This window comes from Ascaphus truei, chromosome 2 (assembly GCF_040206685.1).
Source record: "Ascaphus truei isolate aAscTru1 chromosome 2, aAscTru1.hap1, whole genome shotgun sequence".
Lineage (NCBI taxonomy): Eukaryota > Metazoa > Chordata > Amphibia > Anura > Ascaphidae > Ascaphus > Ascaphus truei.
The window spans coordinates 471291463-471311859 of record NC_134484.1 but is presented as its reverse complement, the minus strand read 5'-3'; the positions used below and the strand labels follow the sequence as shown (position 1 = coordinate 471311859).

The 20397-nt window shown below is 49.4% G+C and overlaps 1 protein-coding gene across 6 annotated transcripts in view; it reads left to right on the top strand.

Moving 5' to 3' along the window:
- LOC142488359 (uncharacterized) overlaps positions 1-20397 on the top strand; it is a 34086-nt gene that overhangs the window by 12785 nt on the left and 904 nt on the right. For 3 of the 6 annotated variants that reach the window (XM_075588786.1, XM_075588785.1, XM_075588788.1), the window contains 3 exons: positions 7295-7399; positions 13910-13987; positions 18743-20397. The exon at positions 18743-20397 is cut by the window's right edge and continues 904 nt beyond it. In XM_075588786.1, coding sequence (XP_075444901.1) covers positions 7295-7399; positions 13910-13987; positions 18743-19911 — 1352 coding nt within the window. In that variant the 3' untranslated portion in view covers positions 19912-20397. Of the gene's footprint in view, positions 1-7294; positions 7400-13909; positions 13988-17299; positions 17385-18742 lie in introns of those variants that run through there. The other 3 variants (XM_075588787.1, XM_075588790.1, XM_075588789.1) reach the window with 3 other exon arrangements.

Genomic DNA, 20397 nt, shown 5'->3' with positions numbered 1-20397 from the left:
AGATGGGACATGCAGGGCAGGGGGTGATGGGAGGAAGATGGGACATGCAGGGCAGGGGGGTGATGTGAGGGAGATGGGACATGCAGGGCAGGGGGGTGATGTGTGGGAGATGGGACATGCAGGGCAGGGGGGTGATGTGAGGGAGATGGGATATGCAGGGGGTGATGTGAGGGAGATGGAACATGCAGGGGGCGGGGGTGATGTGAGGGAGATGGGACATGCGGGGGGTGGGGGTGATGTGAGGGAGATGGGACATGCAGGGCAGGCGGGGTGATGTGAGGGAGATGGGACATGCAGGGCAGGGGGGTGATGTGAGGGAGATGGGACATGCAGGGCAGGGGGGTGATGTGAGGGAGATGGGACATGCAGGGCAGGGGGTGATGTGAGGGAGATGGGACATGCAGGGCAGGGGGTGATGGGAGGAAGATGGGACATGCAGGGCAGGGGGGTGATGTGAGGGAGATGGGACATGCAGGGCAGGGGGGTGATGTGTGGGAGATGGGACATGCAGGGCAGGGGGGTGATGTGTGGGAGATGGGACATGCAGGGCAGGGGGGTGATGTGAGGGAGATGGGATATGCAGGGGGTGATGTGAGGGAGATGGAACATGCAGGGGGCGGGGGTGATGTGAGGGAGATGGGACATGCAGGGGGCGGGGGTGATGTGAGGGAGATGGGACATGCGGGTGTGGGGGTGATGTGAGGGAGATGGGACATGCAGGGCAGGCGGGGTGATGTGAGGGAGATGGGACATGCAGGGCAGGGGGGTGATGTGAGGGAGATGGGACATGCAGGGCAGGGGGGTGATGTGAGGGAGATGGGACATGCAGGGCAGGGGGTGATGTGAGGGAGATGGGACATGCAGGGCAGGGGGTGATGGGAGGAAGATGGGACATGCAGGGCAGGGGGGTGATGTGAGGGAGATGGGACATGCAGGGCAGGGGGGTGATGTGTGGGAGATGGGACATGCAGGGCAGGGGGGTGATGTGAGGGAGATGGAACATGCAGGGCAGGGGGGTGATGTGAGGGAGATGGGACATGCAGGGCAGGGGGTGATGTGAGGGAGATGGAACATGCAGGGCAGGGGGGTGATGTGAGGGAGATGGGACATGCAGGGCAGGGGGGTGATGTGAGGGAGATGGGATATGCAGGGGGTGGGGTGATGTGAGGGAGATGGGACATGCAGGGCAGGGGGGTGATGTGAGGGAGATGGGACATGCAAGGCAGGGGGGTGATATGAGGGAGATGGGACATGCAGGGCAGGGGGTGATGTGAGGGAGATGGGACATGCAGGGGGTGGGGGTGATGTGAGGGAGATGGGACATGCAGGGCAGGGGGTGATGGGAGGAAGATGGGACATGCAGGGGGGTGATGTGAGGGAGATGGGACATGCAGGCGGTGGGGGTGGTGTGAGGGAGATGGGACATGCAGGGGGGGTGATGTGAGGGAGATGGGACATGCAGGGGGTGATGTGAGGGAGATGGGACATGCAGGGCAGGGGGTGATGTGAAGGAGATGGGACATGCAGGGCAGGGGGTGGTGTGAGGGAGATGGGACATGCAGGGGGGTGATGTGAGGGAGATGGGACATGCAGGGGGTGATGTGAGGGAGATGGGATATGCAGGGGGTGATGTGAGGGAGATGGGACATGCAGGGGGTGATGTGAGGGAGATGGGACATGCAGGGCAGGGGGTGATGTGAAGGAGATGGGACATGCAGGGCAGGGGGTGATGTGAGGGAGATGGGACATGCAGGGCAGGGGGTGATGTGAGGGATATGGGACATGCAGGGGGTGGGGGTGATGTGAGGGAGATGGAACATGCAGGCGGTGGGGGTGATGTGAGGGAGATGGGACATGCAGGGCAGGGGGGTGATGTGAGGGAGATGGGACATGCAGGGCAGGGGGTGATGTGAGGGAGATGGGACATACAGGGCAGGGGGGTGATGTGAGGGAGATGGGACATGCAAGGCAGGGGGGTGATATGAGGGAGATGGGACATGCAGGGCAGGGGGTGATGTGAGGGAGATGGGACATGCAGGGGGTGGGGGTGATGTGAGGGAGATGGGACATGCAGGGCAGGGGGTGATGGGAGGAAGATGGGACATGCAGGGGGGTGATGTGAGGGAGATGGGACATGCAGGCGGTGGGGGTGGTGTGAGGGAGATGGGACATGCAGGGGGGGTGATGTGAGGGAGATGGGACATGCAGGGGGTGATGTGAGGGAGATGGGACATGCAGGGCAGGGGGTGATGTGAAGGAGATGGGACATGCAGGGCAGGGGGTGGTGTGAGGGAGATGGGACATGCAGGGGGGTGATGTGAGGGAGATGGGACATGCAGGGGGTGATGTGAGGGAGATGGGATATGCAGGGGGTGATGTGAGGGAGATGGGACATGCAGGGGGTGATGTGAGGGAGATGGGACATGCAGGGCAGGGGGTGATGTGAAGGAGATGGGACATGCAGGGCAGGGGGTGATGTGAGGGAGATGGGACATGCAGGGCAGGGGGTGATGTGAGGGATATGGGACATGCAGGGGGTGGGGGTGATGTGAGGGAGATGGAACATGCAGGCGGTGGGGGTGATGTGAGGGAGATGGGACATGCAGGGCAGGGGGGTGATGTGAGGGAGATGGGACATGCAGGGCAGGGGGTGATGTGAGGGAGATGGGACATACAGGGCAGGGGGGGATGTGAGGGAGATGAAGCGGGTGGGGTGATATGAGGGGTGCTGGGGGATATATGATGATGATAATTTTACCCGTGCCGCCCGATTTAAAAAAAAAATGATGTATTTTGGTGTATTTTAAAAATGTATTGGGTGTCTTTTTTTTAAAATGCATTGAGGCGGTGGGGGTCTTTTAAAAATGTATTGACGGGGCGGGGTATTTTTATTATGTATTGCGGGGTGGGGTTACTTGTATTTAGAGGGGTGGTGTTTTTTGGTTTGTATTTTGTGGGGGGGATTGTGTGAGTGGGGTAATTGACTGAAGGCAGGAGCGAGTGAGAGGAGAGGGGGGAGTGAGTGAGGAAAAGAGGGAGTGAGATGCAGGGGAGATAAATACATGCGAGGCGGGAGGGGGAGGAGAGTGGGTCAGACAGAGGAGAGAGAAATACATGGGTAGAGGGTGGGAAATAGAGGTGGCTCGTGAGGGGTGAAATTAACCTAGGGCCGCGCTTATAGTCCCGGCGACGCTTACGTCATGCTGCGGTCGCTGGAAAAATCAAATTGAAGTGACTTCCAGCGATCGTGACCAAGCCGCCGCGCCGTCCTGTCGCTCCTACTATAAGCGCACGCGACGGTGTCAATACATTTGTTTTGACGCGACGTTGCCAGCACTATAAACGCAGCCTAATATGTGTCAGCCAGATAGGGGTTCCCCGAGATTTTTCAAAATACTTCAAGGTTTCCTCCAAACAAAAAAGGTTGGGAATCACTGGTGTAGGTTGTACACATTGTATTTCTCCCAAAACGTATAAAACTTCAATGGTCAAACTCAGATTCCCAATGATTTGAAAAGACAATGTACAGGGGTCTTTGGGGGTGATCCTCGATGGTGCTGCGCAGTCCCTGGTGTTCTGTGTCTCTCCCTCTCTTCGTGTCCTAGGGGAAGGCCGGCTCACTCAGCATTCACTTCCTGGTAGTGACCTCACGAGTCTCGCGACATGTGGGGCTGCAAAAACTGGAGCTGCTCTCCGGACCTCTGTTCACCTCCCTATCCTCTGTGATAGGATTCTGGCTCCAAACTCCGTGTTTCGCCATATGGCTTCGTCTGGAGTTTATAATCACTGCTTTAATGGAATACCTATATCTACCTCAAATTCTAATTGACATCCATACAATCCTAATATGAATTGACTAGTCAGAAAACTTCTTTATTATATAAATTCTAATTAAACACATAAATGAAGCAATTGTAAAACACATGTAAAATAAACACATACATTCTAAATACAACATGAAAATAAAAACAATTTAACATAGTAGCTAAAATACATAAATTATTTAGCAACACAGAAAATGCTTCATAACAAGCCAATTACAAAGTACATCAAAGTGACTCAGAATAATACTTATGGTAGTATATATACACTAATAAAGATCTCAAGTCAGAGATTCAAACCTAGGTTTTACATATTCTCAACAAATCAGTATAACAATTGAAGGGAGATAAGAGATAAGAACAGAGATTAATATCAAATAAGATCATAATTATATTAAAAAAACAAATATAAAAATAAAGTTTATTTATTTTTTAATCTTAAAAATTAAAAGATCCCGTCTGTATTTCAGCATGTAACCCATCTGGTATTAGTGTTTTTAATGTAAAAATCCCCAAAGTTTCCCTGAGTGATAGGGTCCATATAATGTCCCCACCTCTCCGATTTTATTTGGACACACTATCACTCTATATTTTAAACATTAAGGATCCCCCTTATGTATCCGTTTAAAATGTTTTGGAACACTGTGGGTTAATAATTCCTTTTTGATATTCCCAATGTGCTCGCGTATGCGGACATGCGCAGGTCTAATTGTGCGTCCTGCAAACAGACTTTCAATCAATTAGTCGCAACATGGGGAAGAACATCAGGAAACTTTAAGTTATAAAAACTCTGCTCAAGAATGTTTCATCCAGTAACTACCACAGTAGACACCGTGTCCTTTCCATGGAAATTCCAACTCGCATTTGTTCCCACCAATTCCTCTGTTCCCAAGAGTTCTCAGGAAAATCGGACAATACGAGGCACACGTAGTTAGAGCAGAGAAAGTATTGCACTCACATGTCAAGCGGGCATTTTGGTTACTATGTTTAACCACACTGATGTTGTAGATTCTCCGTTAACAGGACAACTCTGGTGATGTGTACCGTCTCCAGTGGCAGGACTCGCAGTATCATACAGGATCACCGGTAGCAGGATATTTGTCGAGATTGGTCCAATCTCTTACCTGGCGACAAATATCCTGCTACCGGTGATCCTGTATGATACTGCGAGTCCTGCCACTGGAGACGGTACACATCACCAGAGTTGTCCTGTTAACGGAGAATCTACAACATCAGTGTGGTTAAACATAGTAACCAAAATGCCCGCTTGACATGTGAGTGCAATACTTTCTCTGCTCTAACTGTTAGATACAGTATTACACTATTGTGTGCTTTTTTTCTTTTTCTTTATATATTTCCAATTCTGATGAAATTGTGTGCATTTGGAACCTTCTTCCTCAACTACTCAAGTGGCCCAGAACGAACCCATTTGTTATCCGGTGCGGCACCCATCAAGGAAATTCATATATTTGGACTATAACGTATCCTTCTAGCTCACAGTTTTTTTGCGCTTGTTTCTTTTCCCTTTTTAAGGCACATGTAGTGGCTGTACTCCCGAACTGGCCATGCAGAGCCTGGTTCCCACAGGTAATTCAACTTTTGCTAGACAAACCGTGACAACTGCCGATGTTTCAAGGCCTCCTATTCCAGGGTCCAGTGCAACATCCCAGACGAGGGGAATGAAATTTGTTTGCATGGAGGTAGAGTGGGAGCTGCTCAGATCAAGCGGGCTGTCGCACAAGGTGGCACAGACAATGGCTGCAAGGAAAATAACTACTTCTACAGTATATCATAGAATCTGGCAGCAATTCCATCAGTAATGTGAGCAACAAGGTGTAAGCTTCTTGGAGCCACCTATTCCTGAAACTAGAGTTTTTGCAAGAAGATCTAGAACAAGGGCTCAGGTGTCGGCATTATTGGCTCTACTAGGGAGACTTTTGACCGCCATAGATCTCATAAGTAGATTTTTCCAAGCTTGGAAGAAAATCAATCCACAAAAGAGGGACCTAGTTCCGGCTTGGGATTTGTCATTGGTATTATGGGCTGTAACAGATGCCCCCTTTTGAACTGCTTTCTCAAGCTTCAGGCATGGATTTCCTGTTTATAGCAGTAACGTCGGCACTTAGGATTGGTGAATTACAAGCTTTGTCCATTAACAAACCTTTCCTTATTTTTCATCAAGACAAGGTCAATGGATTGTAACAGCTATCAGGAAGGCCTATACTATTCAAAATATCCCATACCCAGATCTGGTAAACGCACATTCGACAAGGGCCATGGCCACCTCATGGGCAGCGAAGGCGCAGGCTTCCCCCACAGAATTATGCAGGGCAGCAGTATGGACGTCAAGTAATACATTTAGTAAGAATTATTGTTTGGACGTACAAGCCTCCGCAGACGCATGCTTTGGAAGAAAGGTCCTGCAGTCAGTTGTCACCACTTAAATAAAAATCATATATAAGTGTTGGTGTTTTATTCTAGGCCCTCTCCCTTTTGTTTTATGTGGGTACTGATTTGGCAAGTCCCATTGGTGATCACTGCATGTGGACAACATTGAAATAGAAAATTGATAATAACTTTCTGTAATTTTCTTTTCCTGGAGAGTCCTTCCCTGGCAGTGCTCACCAATTCCCTCTCAAAGTTTAGATCGAAGATGTTTCTAGTTATATATTTCAGCTTTTGTACCAAGGCTACTTGGGGAGGAAAGAAAGAGCTATTTATGGTCCTTCCACAGGTAGATTTCTGTCCTATCTCAGCTGGAGGGTGGAACTAAACCCATTGGTGAGCACTGCCATGGAAGGACTCTCCAAGAAAATACAATTACAGTAAATTGGGTTTCAATGGACTTTTTTACGATTCTCTAACAAGCGCTTACTAAAGAACTGGGCACATTATAAAATAACAAATAATGACAGAACATACCTTGCTGCAGACTAGACACACACAACATATTTACAGAACTTGCATGAAGGCCTCAGTTGAGACAGGTGAACCTGCTTGTAGAACAAATTATGTGGCTGTTTATATCCTCCATGCTGACATCACAGATCATGATGTTGAAAGCAGAGGAGTTAAACCTGGGGCCCACACAATCCATTATCATAATTAACCCCAACTCCAGTCCTCAAGTACCCGTAACAGTCCAGGTTTTAAGACTATGCTCACATTAGTAAAGGTACTGTAGCTCACTCAGTTTGACCTGGACTGTTAGGGGTACTTGAGGACTGGAGTTGGGAAAAACTGCTGATAGAAACCAGTAATCAACCTAGAGGGGGCTATACTTTTTTTCCCCTCAAAGAACCACCAGCAGGTAAGATATGTCTTCAACTCTTTAAGTAATTTTCTGCCAGAAGGGCCAGTAACACATTTCTTTACAATTCTTTGCTACTATTCTATATCAGAGGAGATTTCAGAAGAAGAGCCCCCACTCCCATCTTAACATGATGGATTTTTCTTATTGCCATGTTTTCCAGTGGTTGTGCCACAGACTGTAGAGGTTAAGTCAGAGAAAGAAGAGCCGAACACTGAGGAAAGTCTGACAATCATAAAGATTGAAATGGATTCATTTCCTATTGGTGGTAAGTACCCTTATAACCCCACTTGCCTGTATTCAAATTGTTTAAAAAATTAACTGACGTCTACAATATTGGGGAAAATAATATTAATGCAATAATAGAATTACAAGCTACATGTTCTAATAACCTTTGAAAATCATGTGTTTTATTAATGTTGTTGTTGTTGTTATGATAATATTATTGTTATTGAGGTTTGAACATTGGTAGCAGCAAAAACTGTTTCCAGCACTCCAGGTTAATAATCACGTACAATCACTTACTTTTCACGTTCAGTTAGGAATAGTTATGTAGTCACATTAAAGGAGTATTCAGGGTTAATTACCTCTCATAGGAAGTCCGTAGGCCTGCTGGGTGTTCTGGAAAAGCCACGTGCAGCATAGTGGAGTAATATGGCTCTCAATTAAGTATAAAGTTTGGAAATGGGTCCCTGACCTTCAACGGATGAGATGGAGCACATTTGGAAAAAAACAATAATTTGCAGATCACCTTTCACTGTTTGACCAGTGTATTCTGCCTATGCTCATAGCCTCTAAATGCCAAGATCAATTCAGAAGCTTGACCCTCTCTAATTTCTCTATTTACCCTTTCCTCTCCCTGACCTCATCACCTCATCTCATCTCTGAATCCTCCTTTTCACTTCCATTTACCCCTCCGTTCTGTAGAGGCCTGCGTTTCATTAAGCCAAACGCTCTCAGCTCCACTTTGCTCTCCTCCCTCTTCTGTCTGTTCCTCTACTGACCCGGACAACCTTGTTATGAAGTCTAATTTTGCCCTATCTTCCTCTAAAGATCTACATGCCCCACTTCTTCTCTGTCACTTTCACCCTTCTAACCCCAGACCTTGGTTTAACTGCCATACATGAATGCTTTGCTCCTACACTCGCTCCTCTAAATGCTCCTAGAGGCAATATCATACTCGCTTGAAGGATCTAAAAAGAACTATCTTGAGGAAGTATATCCGTTTTTATTTTATTTTAAACTAGCTGACAGACCCGGCGTTGCCCGTGAGTTAAATTTCCCGCTATGAGGGGGGGGGGGGGCAGTGAACAGGAGGGGGGGACAGTGTATAGGAGGGGGGGGGGGGCGACAGTGGACAGGAGGGGGACGACGACAGCGGACAGGAAGGGGGGGGGACAGTGGACAGGAGGGGGGGGGACAGTGGACAGGAGGGGGGGGACAGTGAACAGGAGGGGGGGGGGACAGTGGACAGGAGGGGGGGGACAGTGGACAGGAGGGGGGGGACAGTGGACAGGAGGGGGGGGACAGTGGACAGGAAGGGGGGACAGTGGACAGGAGGGGGGGGACAGTGGACAGGAGGGGGGGGACAGTGGACAGGAGGGGGGGACAGTGGACAGGAGGGGGGGGCAGTGGACAGGGGGGGGACAGTAGACAGGAGGGGGGGGACAGTGGACAGGAGGGGGACGACGACAGCGGACAGGAAGGGGGGGAACAGTGGACAGGAGGGGGGGGGGACAGTGGACAGGAGGGGGGGGGACAGTAGACAGGAGGGGGGGGACAGTGGACAGGAGGGGGGGGGACAGTGGACAGGAGGGGGGGGACAGTGGACAGGAAGGGGGGGACAGTGGACAGGAGGGGGGACAGTGGACAGGAGGGGGGGACAGTGGACAGGAGGACAGGAGGGGGGGACAGTGGACAGGAGGGGGGGGGCAGTGGACAGGAGGGGGGGGGCAGTGGACAGGAGGGGGGGGCAGTGGACAGGAGGGGGACACAGTGGACAGGAGGGGGGCGGGGGACACAGTGGACAGGAGGCGGGGGGACAGTGGACAGGAGGCGGGGGGACAGTGGACAGGAGGCGGGGGGACAGTGGACAGGAGGGGGGGGACAGTGGACAGGAGGGAGGGGGGTCCCCACCCTACAGTGTCTGACACACACACACACAGTGACACACACAAACACAGTGACACACACACACACAGTGACACACACACACACACAGTGACACACACACACACAGTGACACACACAGTGACACACACACAGTGTCCCACACACAGTGTCCCACACACACAGTGTCCCACACACACACAGTGACACAGTGTCACACACACACACACACACACACACACACACACACACACACACACACACACACACACACAGATATGTCACCTCTCCTTCCGGGCACCGCCATCTTAGGCACTCGGCGCCGCGAGGGAGGAAGGGGGTCCTTCCGGGCGCCGCCATCTTAGGTACTCGGCGCTGCGTGCCTGCTCACTGCCTGTCCCCCCGCCGGGGAGGGAGAGCTGAGCTGAGCGCCGGGGAGGGAGAGAGAGCTGAGTGCCAGGGAGGGAGAGCTGAGCACCGGGGAGGGAGAGAGAGCTGAGCGCCGGGGAGGGAGAGAGAGCTGAGCGCCGGGGAGGAAGAGAGAGCTGAGCGCCGGGGAGGAAGAGAGAGCTGAGCGCCGGGGAGGGAGAGAGAGCTGAGCGCCGGGGAGGGAGAGAGAGCTGAGCGCCGGGGAGGGAGAGAGAGCTGAGCGCCGGGGAGAGAGAGAGCTGAGCGCCGGGGAAGGAGAGAGAGCTGAGCACCGGGGAGGGAGAGAGAGCTGAGCGCCGGGGAGAGGGAGAGAGCTGAGCGCCGGGGAGGGGGAGAGAGCTGAGCGCCGGGGAGGGAGAGAGAGCTGAGCGCCGGGGAGGGGGAGAGAGCTGAGCGCCGGGGAGGGCGAGAGAGCTGAGCGCCGGGGAGGGGGAGAGAGGTGTGTGTCCGAGGGGGAAGAGAGTGGCAGTTGGGTGACGTCAGAACCACAATCTGATTGGCCAGAGGCTGAGGACCAATCAGATTCACCGCAGATAGCACAAACCTTTCGATTTTATATATTAAGATAATTATTAGGGCACTTCTGATTTTAATGGCACTGTAGCTCATACATAGCACATATAGTGCTGCTTAGATTTTAACCCTTTAGGCACCGCATGTTTGTCATGCACTCCATGCTGTAGCATTTTCATTTCCTCTCTTTTCTCTATGCCGTGGAAGAAATACATACGATTGTATAATATTGGTAGTGTAGAACCTACTGAAATGGGTCAACTGTTACGTATTCTTCAAATATTTGGGCCAAAGTATTTAACTAAATGACCCATTTTTATAAAGGCTGTATATAGATAATTTATAAGGGATCTGTCTGGATACCTAAGATGGCTGCCCACAGGAAGTGACCTCACATCCTCAGTGAAGCTACCGTGACCATATTGCTTCCTGGCAATTCCTGCCCCTCATTTCCTGACAGGAAGGCAGCCTCTCTCTAGCCCTCATTGCCAGCAGCTTCTTCTGGCCTTTAAATAGCAGGCAGTTGCTCCCTGACGTTGCTTGTGCAAAGTACTCTGTACCTGGTTCTGTTTGAGCTCTGCCTTTGCCTCAGTGATTGCCTGCTTGTGCTTTACTTCTGCTTGGACTTGACTATCCCTGCCTGCCGCCTGCCTCGACCCCGGAATTGGACTTGACTACAACTGCATCGCAGGCTTCAGATCCCAGGCCAAGGTCGGTGTACTACTCCCTACCTCTGCCCTGTGGGTTCATATCCTGTCTTGCAGTCAACAACATTACAGATAATATACATTGTAATGTACTGTACCAAATGACTTGTCCAGTCGGATGAATTATTGGAGCCTTTTTGTCTCTTGCTGTATACATATGGGGGGGGGGGAGGGGGTAGTGTGCGTGTGTATTTTGGGTGGGTAGTAGTGTATGTGTGTGTGTATTTGGAGGAGGTAGTAGTGTGCATGTAATTGGGGGGGAAAGGGGAGGTGGGGTAGTTAGTGTATGTGTTTATTTGAAAATTACACTGTTTTGCACGGAAAAACAATAATAAAACCTAACGGGACTTTTCATTCTGAGATGCATTTTGTCCCCCCCACATATTTTTTATATTCCCTTATTCTGATTAAAGTAAGTTTGTCGTATGTTAATGCTTATACAGTATATACCTATTAGTATGTACAGATTATGTATGTGTTTGTGGGGATGTAATTTTCATGCATGTTTTGCGGCTCTCGGAATATTTTGGACAAAGGATTTTTTTATAAAATGGCTCTTCATTGAAAGGTTGCAGACCCCTGCTTTAGGCAATCAATACAGTAATAAATACAAATGATATGTTTTAAAATTAAATCACTGAGCTTTTTGAAACAACTTTCAGGTCTTTGGTGGCCTCCATCAAGGGGCCACAACCTTAAAACTATGGGTTAAAGGGGGGCGCATGCGCGACGGGTATGGAGATGGAGGCTTAAACTGACAGCTCCACTGCCCGCCGGCGAAAATCAATAAAATTAAAGCGAAAAATCTAACACAGCCGAAATTAAAAAGTTGCCCCAAGATCCCCAAGTCACCCCGGACACACGGAGATGGCGACGACCCGCAAGAAGCCCAAACAAAAGGTGGATGTCCGCGCACACTTCTCCGGGACGAAGAAGACACGGGAAACTGAAAACATGGCGGCCACAGACTCTGACTCTGCACCGGAGCTAGAAATAGCTACAGAGGAGTATACTGGGTCGCCCAAGAGAGAAATAGCACAGCTTCTCTCCGACCTGAAGACATTTTTCCGAGGAGAAGTGGAACACCTCAGCATCGGCACCCGCACGAATGACTTAGAGGAGAAGATGGAGGTGACCACCAAGTGCCAGAGAGAATCCAGCTCCCGGATCACTAAACTAGAGAGGCGGGTAGCAGAGCTGGAGGAGCGCCACGAAGATAGTGAGAACCGGGACAGAAGAAACAATCTACGGGTCAGGGGAATCCCAGAGGAGATCCTGGACCCGGAGCTGCTACTCAACACAGATGGATGTCATCCATCATGCCGGGGAAAACAGAGGCTGAACTGGTCATGGACCGGTGCCATCGTGCTCTCCGGGCCCGTCCCCTGCCCAACAATCCCTCCAGGGATATTATCCTCCGCCTCCACCACTTCACCACTAAAGAAGAAATATGCAGGCTTACCAGGGCCACTCCGCTCGTGCCGTTCGAGGGGGTGGAAATGGCCATCTACCAAGACATCTCCCCAATAACGCTAGCACGTCGGAAGACCCTCCAACCCATTACCAGACTGCTGAGGGACAGGGGGATCAGATATAAGTGGGCCTTCCCCTTTGCGCTGATGGTGTTGCAGAATGGCCGGTCACATGCGCTCAAACAGCTGTCGGAGGGTCCGGAATTTCTGAAGAGGCTGGGTCTCCCTGAGACGCTGCAGATACCCGAGGCCCCAGAGGCCCGTCCACCCCGACCGACAGAATGGGAAAAAGTGGGCCCAGCGGCAGGTCAGAGAAAGTAAAAGGCAGGAACCCCGAGACCCACTTGAACTTCGCCTGGTCTGCTCCCCTAAAACAGTCCCAAAGTGCCTGTGTCTGGCCCTGGATGTCCCCCTCTGTTGATGGGTTGTCCGAGTTGTGGCCCGTTTCCCCTCCCCTCGCTGAAGCCCGATCTTAAAACATCACACCTCTAAGAAGGAGCCAGCATTTGCTGAAAATAATTAAGCCTTTACTCACCAAAATGGGGGCCATGCAAGAGACGCAGGACGAGCAGGTGAAGGCGCGATGAAAAGAATGGCAGACATCGTTTTGGCGCGAAGATGCGGAGCTCCGGCCGGCTCCACCCTCAGGACACGCCTGCTTCCCTCTGCTGCTCGCGGGCGGATGTGCGTCCCCGACGACGATGACACCGGGGGGCGGATCCCCACGGAGCCCCGTCGGACCGGAAGTGACAGCGCCGGAAGCACTCGCAGTGTACTGGAGGCTCAAGGCAGGGATTGGGGGGGGCTCCCCGGAGGGTACGCGAATTCCCACGCCGGGAGGTGGGAGGGGGGGACTGGACTCGGGCCTCAGGCCCAGCAGGACACCTGATGGGGGACTGGAAGCAGGGAACACGAGAGGCGAGGGGCGGGAAATGTGGTTAGGCGCGGATGCATTTAAGATTAGGGACAGTTAATATTGGAATAGTGAGGGAGCTTGCGCCCGCAGCAGAGAGGAACAGTCACCTGGGGGCAGGCTGCACAAGTAGGGCAAAGTTAGAAAGGGTCCCAGCTTAGGTAGATTTAGCAAACCTTAGTAACCCTTAGTTATTCTTTTTATAGCGTATAGATGAGAGTTGATAAAGCAGTTGGTATCAAAGCGCAGTTAGCCACGCAGTTAAGATACAGACAAAGCCATTTACCGGTTGAGTTAGATTAGTTTTAATCTGAGTTTTGTGTTAGAAACAAATATTATCTTATGTGTGCTTCGCTGGCGGGGGGGCAGGTGTCTGCCCTCGTCTCCGCTTGTTGGCATGTGCCCATGGGGCTGGGTTGCGGTCTTAAACCACAGCCCAGTCAAAGACCCGGGAATTCGTGGGCAGGATCAAGCCCCACGAGCCTAGACAGGAGGGAGGAAGAGTCCACGGCATGGACAATATTTCCGGGCAGCAAACCATAGGTCGGTTAGGACCAAGTTGGTTTCGTATGTTTATGTTGTATGGATATGTGTTTCTTGTCATTCCCCTTTGTGTTTCCCTTCCCCATCCCCAGGCTCCCACAGAGGAAATGCAAAGACAATGAGAAAACGATTCGGCCGCTCCAGGCGCTCCACTTGGACACGAGGCACGGGTAGGACTCGACTTCACCATGTATACGCAGGATCTATATATACACACATGGCACTAACGTTCTTATCACAAAATGTTAGGGGTTTTAACTCCCCGCAGAAGCGCCTTTGCGGAGTTCAAACGCAGGAAAACAGACGTTCTCTTTCTCCAAGAGACGCACTATAGCGCCAAACAAAACCCAGGGTTTATAGACAAAAAATTTAGAAAATTTTACCTCGCCTCAGCTAAAGAGAAGAAGAAATGGGTTGCTATACTATTTCACAATAGAGTCCCCTTTGAAGTCGAACAGATAAAGCGAGACCCTAACGGTAGATACATTATCCTGGTGGGACTGCTACAGCAGTGTAGGGTGACCCTAGCATGCATATATGCCCCGTGTGAGAGAGATCCCCAGTTCTTTGAGGCGTTTTTCCTCCAACTTCACCGCTGGGTGGTAGGCAATATAATAATCGCAGGAGACTTCAACAAAGTAATGGACCCCCGCATAGACAGATCCCCAAGACAAGATAGGGAAAGACAGTCGGGGGCTACAACGCTCCTAGAAGGGTTAAGGAGAGGCAGACTGGTGGACATTTGGTGGGAACAACACCCTGGTGAGCGTAGCTACTCATTTTACTCGCACCCCCACGACAGTTACAGCAGGATTGACCACTTCTTCGTGTCAGGTAGAATGGTCCCTCAGATCTCCCACACTATAATTCATGATATTTCATGGTCGGACCATGCATCAGTAGAGCTGAGATACACGCAAATTAGGCCGATTAGTCCCGGAGCAAACTGGAAACTGAACGAATCCCTGATTAAGATTCCGGAACTCGCACAGACGATCAAGGAAGAGATTAGGCAATTTTTCTCGCTGAACACGGGCAGTGTGGAATCTCACATTACACTGTGGGAGGCTCACAAGGCCACAATGCGCGGAACACTGATTAGTCTAGCAGCTAGACGGAAAAAGCTAAGGGAAGCCAAATTGACTCAACTATATAAAAGGTTACATGAGCTCTCTACACTTCATAGCCGATCAGGTAGAGGGGACACTCTAAAGGAGCTGAAGGACGTAAGGATTGAGCTTAACCTCCTCCTCACATCCCGGGCCGAGAAAGACTTGAGCTGGACAAAGAGGAAATTCTTTGAGAAAGCCAACAAGCCTGACACCATGCTAGCTAACAGGATTCGCAATAAGCAACCAAATTATAATACAGGCAATTAGGACCACCTCGGGAGAAATGTCCTCCAACCCCAAACGCAGAGTGGAAGAGTTTAGACTTTATTATGAGCAGCTATACAACGGGGAGAAGGTGGCACATAACACAAAGACTAATTCCATACTGCAGTCATTCCTGCAAGAGGCAGAATTACCCAGGTTGAGCAGACTGGAGCGTGAGGCAATTCAGACCGATTTCACATTGGAGGAGTTAATAGGAGTCGTTAAAAGCCTAAAACCCTCAAAAGCCCCAGGCCCAGATGGGTTTTCTAATCTGTATTATAAAAAAATTATCGGGATTTTAGCTCCGCACATGCTCAAAGTATTCAATGGAGTACTGGCAGGGGAGCCCTTCTCGGACCAGTTGCTCCAGGCGTCGATATCTATAATTCATAAGAAGGATAAAGATCCCACAAATTGCCAACGTTATAGGCCGATATCACTAATCAATTCAGACGTCAAAATTTATTCCAAATTACTGGCCAATAGATTGAGTGCTGTCCTGCCGAGGCTCATTCACCCGGATCAGGTTGGCTTTATTAGAGATAGACAAGCGGCCGATAACACCAGAAGGATAATAGATATCATTGATTTCATAAATGCCAACGGGACCGCGGCCTGGCACTAAGCCTAGACGCGGAGAAAGCCTTTGACAGGATAGACTGGCCATATATGGAGTCCACGCTTGGAGCTTTTGGATTCGGGAGGAAAATCCTAGGGGCAATAAAAGCATTATACACAACTCCGACTGCCAAGGTGGTTCACCAAGGCTTCCCGTCGGCACTGTTTCAAATCAAAAGCGGAACCAGACAGGGCTGCCCACTCTCGCCCCTGTTGTTTGCCCTATGCGTGGAACCGCTAGCAGCACACATCCGTAGCAACCAGGACATAACGGGAATCCAAATACACTCACAGGTGCATAAAGTGGCGCTCTACGCAGATGACATCATCTTGACACTGGCAAGGCCGCTTACCTCACTACCCAATCTGTTCGCCCTCCTGGAACGATTCAAACGAATCTCTGGTTTTAAGATCAACCAGACCAAATCTGAGGCACTCAGTTTCAACATGCCGAAAGATATGGAGAAATTAATAGAGATCAACGTTAACTTTCAATGGCAGCCTAAATCTATAAAGTACCTAGGGGTACACCTTACCAAACAGAGTTCCTCTCTTTATCAGGCGAACTATCTAAGGCTTTTGAGGGACCTGATGAAGGATCTCAGAGCCTGGTCCGCCTTCGGAATCTCATGGATGGGCAGAATCTATTGTGTAAAGATGAACCTTCTCCCCCGCTTATTGTATCTGTTTCAAACTCTTCCGATACTGGTGGTGCGATCAGAGATCAAGGGTCTGCAGAATTTAGTCACGAAATTTATATGGAAAAACAAATCACCACGGGTAAAAATGACGATTATGCAAAGACCTAGAGAATCCGGGGGGTTGGCGGTGCCAAATTTGCTGGCATACTATAAAGCGGCACAATTATGTCAAATTACACAGTGGCATGGAGACCCAGATCAAAGGCGATGGGTGGCTTTGGAGAAGGTGGTATGCGCCCCGCTGGAGATCAAGGACTTAATTTGGTATCCTAAATCTAGATTAAAAGACCTACAGAACCCGCTGGCCTCGGTGCTCAACTCGTTGTCGGTCTGGAAGGCGGCTAAAAGTAATCACTCATTAACCTCAAAACACACTTTAATGGCTCCCTTATATGGGAATCCGGACTTTGCTCCAGGGCTAGATGGTAAGAACTTCACACTATGGCAAAACATGGGGCTCAGAAGGTTGAAAGACCTGGAGGGGCGAGACACTATCAAACCATTCGATCTACACTGGCGACACACTTTATTCGAGCTCGGCTAGTCCCACGAATTCGGGTATACTCGGGTGTATTGAGGTTTGTGACTGTTTTCTGCCCGAGTGCATTGGGTTATTTTCCAGGCAGGGATTGAAGCATTTTATTCCCGCTGGCTGCAATACTGCACAGTATATATATATATATATATACTGCATTACAATTCATGAATTTATGCCATCTGGTAGACACGCGAAGCATTGCAGCCTATTAAATCCTAATCATTATCATTTAACAGATCAGCCGCCCGTCAGCCAGGCATGAACCCAGGCTGGGAAGGCAAACGCAACGGGGCTTGTTAGAGGTGAGGAGCGGCGCATTCCAGGTATCTGCCAGGTACATACTGGGTATTTGCTCGAATAAAGTGTGTCGGTGCAGTATTGCAGTCAGAAACTGACATCCCCAACACAGAATTTTTTAGATACCTCCAGGTCCGGTCATTTTACACCAAATATACAAACAGACCACCGCTAACAAATTTTGAGAGGCTCTGTGATCCGGGCACCGATACACGGGGACTCATCTCTGCTTTGTACAAGGAGGTGGTCAGGTCTGATATCGACAGCACACACAAACCCAGGTTCATGACACAATGGGAGACAGACTTGACAGGGCCACTAGAAGATGAAGACTGGACAGCGATCTTTAAGGCTGCGGCCAGTAGCTCGATTTGCACGACATTGAAGGAGAACTCATATAAGGTATTAATGAGGTGGTATCTCACCCCAGTTAGACTGGCAAAATTCATAGCGGGACCTTCCCCGCTCTGTCCCAGGCAGTGCGGGGAACAGGGAGATCTGGTGCACATGCTGTGGTCTTGTCCACGACTCATTCCCGTCTGGACCCAAAAAAGAGATTGGCTTCAGAGGCTTTTTTTGGGCCTCAAAATTCAACTAGACCCGTGGGTGTTTGTTAGGTAAACCCACTAAGGACGTGTCTAGATCAGGGAACAAATTAATTGCACACTTTGCTACGGCTATGAGGTGCGAGACCGCAGCACTGTGGAAGCAAAATGCAATTCCATCAATAGATAAAATTCGAAACAGAATTTGGTTCGTTTGCCAGATGGAAAAGTTGACAAGTCTGGTCAACGACACTGGCCCAATTTTCCAAAAAGTCTGGCTGCCTTGGCTGGCACAGACAGATATCCCAGGGGTGAGCAATGCCTCCGTATGGCTTTGATAAGAACAGGTGAGTTCTCCTTGGATGGTAGCCATGAGCTGAGGTTAGTAACACGTGAGGGTGCTAATAGCCCCGCCCCACGAGGTCGCCAAGAGCGGTTAGACGATCCCCCCCCCACTACCCGATGCCACGAAGACACGGTTATACGTGATACTGGACCATCTATGCAGGAACGGAGAACATGGAGCATTACAGAGATTTCCTCCCCCCCACCCCTTTTTTTTCCTACCCCAATACCTCCCTGTCTGTCCTTTCCCCTGTCGGTATGGATGTTGTATGTCCCACACTACGCTTTTTACGGTATTCATGTGATAATTGTATGTTATATTCTGAAAAATCAATAAACAGTATGTAAAAAAAAAAAAACAAAACTATGGGTTAAAAAGTGAATATTGTTAATTAAGCAGTGATAAAGTACATTTTGCAAATTATTTTATTAGTATTTTGCTTTCAGTCATTTTGATTTACAGATAAATAATTTCAGTTCTATATTTTTTGTTTACTCCTGTTAGAGAACTTCCTGAAGGAGGAGCACAGCGAGAGCTCTGATATGTCCCGAAACCATCTGATTCCTCGTAGCCCTGAAGTGCCAAAATCCAATGATTCCTGCCACACGTTAGACACATGCAAGGAACCAGTGTCAGCAGAGTATTCCTTTGTTTGTACAAAGTGTGGGAAACAACTCAGTACTAAGGGGAGCCTCCTAAGACACGAGAATATTCATACAGGGGAGAAACATTTCAAATGTAAAGAGTGTGGGAAAAAATTCAGTACTAAGGGGTGCCTCCTAAGACACGAGAATATTCATAGAGAGGAGAAATATTTCAAATGTAAAGAGTGTGGGAAACAATTCAGCAGTAAGGGATATCTCCTCAAACACCAGAACATTCATAGTGGGAAGAAACCTTTCAAATGTGGAGAGTGTGGTAAATGTTTCTCTCGGAAGATTGGCCTCATTGAACATAAGGGGATTCACACAGGGGTAAAACCATTCACATGTACAGAGTGTGGGAAAAGTTATTCACGGAAGATCAGCCTCTTCAGACACCAGATGACTCACACAGGGACAGGACCATTCCCATGTACAGAGTGTGAGAAACAATTCAGTATGAAGGGCAGCCTCCTCAAACACCAGATGATTCATACAGAGGCAAAACCATTCTCATGTACAGTGTGTGGGAAACATTTCATTAGTAATGTCCGCCTCATCGAACACCAGATGATTCATACAGGGGCAAAACAATTCCCATGTACAGAGTGTGAGAAAAGCTTTTCACGGAAGAGCAACCTCCTCAAACACCAGAGGATCCACACAGGGGAGAAACCTTACCCATGTACAGAGTGTGACAAACAATTCAGTGTTGAGGGCAACCTCCGCCAACACCAAAAGACTCATACAGGGGTGAAACCTTTCACATGTCCAGAGTGTGGTTACAGTTATACAACAAAGTCCCGTCTCCTTGAACACGAGAGGATTCACACCGGGGAGAAACCTTTCACATGTACAGAGTGTGGGGAACAATTTCGTCTTAAGAAAGCCCTCCTCAGACACCACAGGATTCACACAGGGGAGAAACCTTTCACATGTACAGAGTGTGGGGAAAGCTTTTCTCATAAGGGTTACCTCCTCAAGCACCACATGATTCATACAAGTGAGAAACCACTTCCTTGTTCAGAGTAGGACGTTTCCAATATACCGGTATCGTGTAATAAAAACAACTGGTAAAATCTATTCTCCTCTTCTGTCATGATTCTTGTCTTCTTCTATACCAGCTGCTATCAGTCTAGATTGCCTCACTTAGGGGGCTATGCACTAAGCTCCGAGCTTTCGCGCCGGCCTGAAAAATAATTAGCACGTCCGATAAAAAATGAAGGCGGAGGCGCGATTCACTAAGGCCCTCAGCACAATTTTTATCGGACGTGACCAAAACTGGCATATCGTGCGTGCAATGTATTCCCCCCTGCTAGCGTTCTTAACCTTTACGTACGCTAGCTGATAGGAAAAAAAGCCGCTTGTAACATTTGCATAGAGATTTGCCATCTCCATGCAAGGCTGTTACAGGCGATGGTTCTTTCAGATATTGTTTGAATGTATTTATTTGTCTTTTAATGTTTACATTCATTAATGTTGTTGTAATTAATTGGTTTCATTGGATAGTGTTACTAT